The sequence below is a fragment of the Mus caroli genome, chromosome 18 (genome assembly GCF_900094665.2).
Source record: "Mus caroli chromosome 18, CAROLI_EIJ_v1.1, whole genome shotgun sequence".
Classification (NCBI taxonomy): Eukaryota; Metazoa; Chordata; class Mammalia; order Rodentia; family Muridae; genus Mus; species Mus caroli.
Window position 1 is genome coordinate 7,115,216 of NC_034587.1, and position 2,088 is coordinate 7,117,303.

At 35.8% G+C, this 2,088-nt stretch overlaps 1 protein-coding gene across 3 annotated transcripts in view; it reads right to left on the minus strand.

Annotated features, from left to right (window-relative positions):
* Positions 1-796: 796 nt before the first annotated feature.
* Positions 797-2,088, minus strand: part of Esco1 (establishment of sister chromatid cohesion N-acetyltransferase 1) — a 46,603-nt gene continuing 45,311 nt past the window's right edge. For all 3 annotated transcript variants that reach the window (XR_003835434.1, XM_021150797.2, XM_029471889.1), the window contains one exon: positions 797-1,941. Coding sequence is in view for 2 of the 3 variants with exons in the window: in XM_021150797.2 (XP_021006456.1) it covers positions 1,794-1,941 (148 nt within the window). In the remaining variant the exon portion in view is untranslated. The remainder of the gene's footprint in view (positions 1,942-2,088) is intronic.

Genomic DNA, 2,088 nt, shown 5'->3' on the forward strand with positions numbered 1-2,088 from the left:
AAAGAATGGAAGGAAGGGAGGGAGAGAGGGAGGGGAAGAAGAAGAAAGAGAGAGAGAGAGAGAGAGAGAGAGAGAGAGAGAGAGAGAGAGAGAGAACAGAAGTTAATAGCTGCATACACCTTTAATCCCAGCATTCAGGAAGCAGAAGCAACCAGATCTCTTAAGTTCACAGCCAGCCAAGGTTACAGAGGTGAAACCCTGTCTCAACAAAAGAAAGATAATGAGGAGGAGGTGAAGATGAAGATGAGGATGAAGATGATTGGGCCTGGAAGGAGGAAATTTGGGCTGGAGAGAGCTCAGTAATTAAGAGTACTTGCTGTTCTTGCAGAAGTCCAGAGTTTAGTTCCCTAACCCTATGGGGAACAGCTCACAACCATCTTGTATATCCACCTCCAGAAAATCCAATGCCAGGCACCAGGCAGACATGTGGTACTCACATATTTACAGTAAATAAAATGTAAAATCTTTAGAAAAGGGAAAAGATGGATCACTGCTTTTGAGAGAGAATGAAAATAATTATACCCCAACCATTCTACTCATGAAGAGTACAGTGTGACACCACTCCATAAATAATAAAAGAACAAATCTATGGGGTGGGGTAAAATGTATACCCGACTGCTAATCATAATGTGAGTCCCTAAATTTTAATAGGTTTCCAGTGGAGATATGATCATTTTAGCCCATAAAGATGATCTAAATGAAACCACAGTGGCGCTTCACTCTTGTGCTGTGGTTCTTTCTTTTAAATTTAATTAATATTAAAATATTCAGAAAAAAATTGCAAGCTAGTGAAAACTACCGTTAAGAAGCCTGTATTTTAATCTTATTTCAGTCCCAAATCTAAGAAACTCCCTGAAAGGGTACAAACATTCAATATAACATTGTATCAGGTACATTTATCACTTAGAAAAAGCTATCAAGTATTTTATTATTTTATTCTACATTATATACAGGTCATAAAAGGCCACAGCAGTTTTTCGACATATAACCCTTTAAAAGTAGAGGGCACTGTGAAGGACAGACAAGTATCAAGATGAAGTCCAGTAATGAGGGCGTATACTCAGTGCAGTATTTCTGAGGAATAACAACGCAGATACCAAGCCGTCCACATTTAGTTTACAACTATTCTGTAGTTCTTTGTGACTCTAGTCATTTATGGCTCCACACAGGAGAGACCTTCCCTTTTCACCATCAGTCTCAGAAACATAAGCAATGGAGACACTTGCTATTATGCAAGTCCTTTCACTTGGAGCTCTCCTTTTCTGTGGGGTATGCTCAAGAGTATACTTTAGTAACTTCAAATTCTTAAGTGTGTAATACTGTACCCTCTTTGAATAGTAACTCAAAAGCATTGGTTTTCATTTTGAAAATACAATCTTTAAACCTATAACTGGTATCAGCAGATCAATATAAAAAAATACAGTACCAAGCTACACTGGTATATTTCCATATTAAGAACTTCAAAATATACTTATCAATGAGACCATAGTCCTTGCATTAATCTTCAGTCCACTATGAACAATTATCTGCTGCATGTAAACATGTCTAAATAACTATAGATAAAATACAATCATAAATTTCTGTAAAAGATAATAAAATATCTTCTTTAAAAAAACAAAACAATAATAAGCTATTACTGCATTGTTTCCAATTTTATGAAAATGGAACAACCATATGGTTGTTGCCAGTCCTGAGTTCATTTGTAAAAAAAATGGCCCTAGTTCCTGGATAAAGTCAGCAACCAATTCTTTCTCTTCAAAAGATGTCTTCTGGCACAATAAGTAAGATTTCTATCAGGTGGTATTCTGTCCATTGATAAAATTATAGACCAGAAACTGACCAGTGCCACAGTACTGTGTTGCAAACAGCTTTCCGTCAGGAGTGGGATCTGAGAAAGCGATTTCTTCTTTACTCAAATATGAGCCATAAATAAAGTTACTCCTGTTAAAAAAAAAAAAAAAAAAAAAAAAAGGGGGGGGGGAAAATAGGGAAAATTGAAAAATTAATCTTTGTTCATTGAAACTGAACCCATCAAATTCATTTAGACAAGAAAGACTTAAGCAATGCCATATTATTCTAAAAAATAAA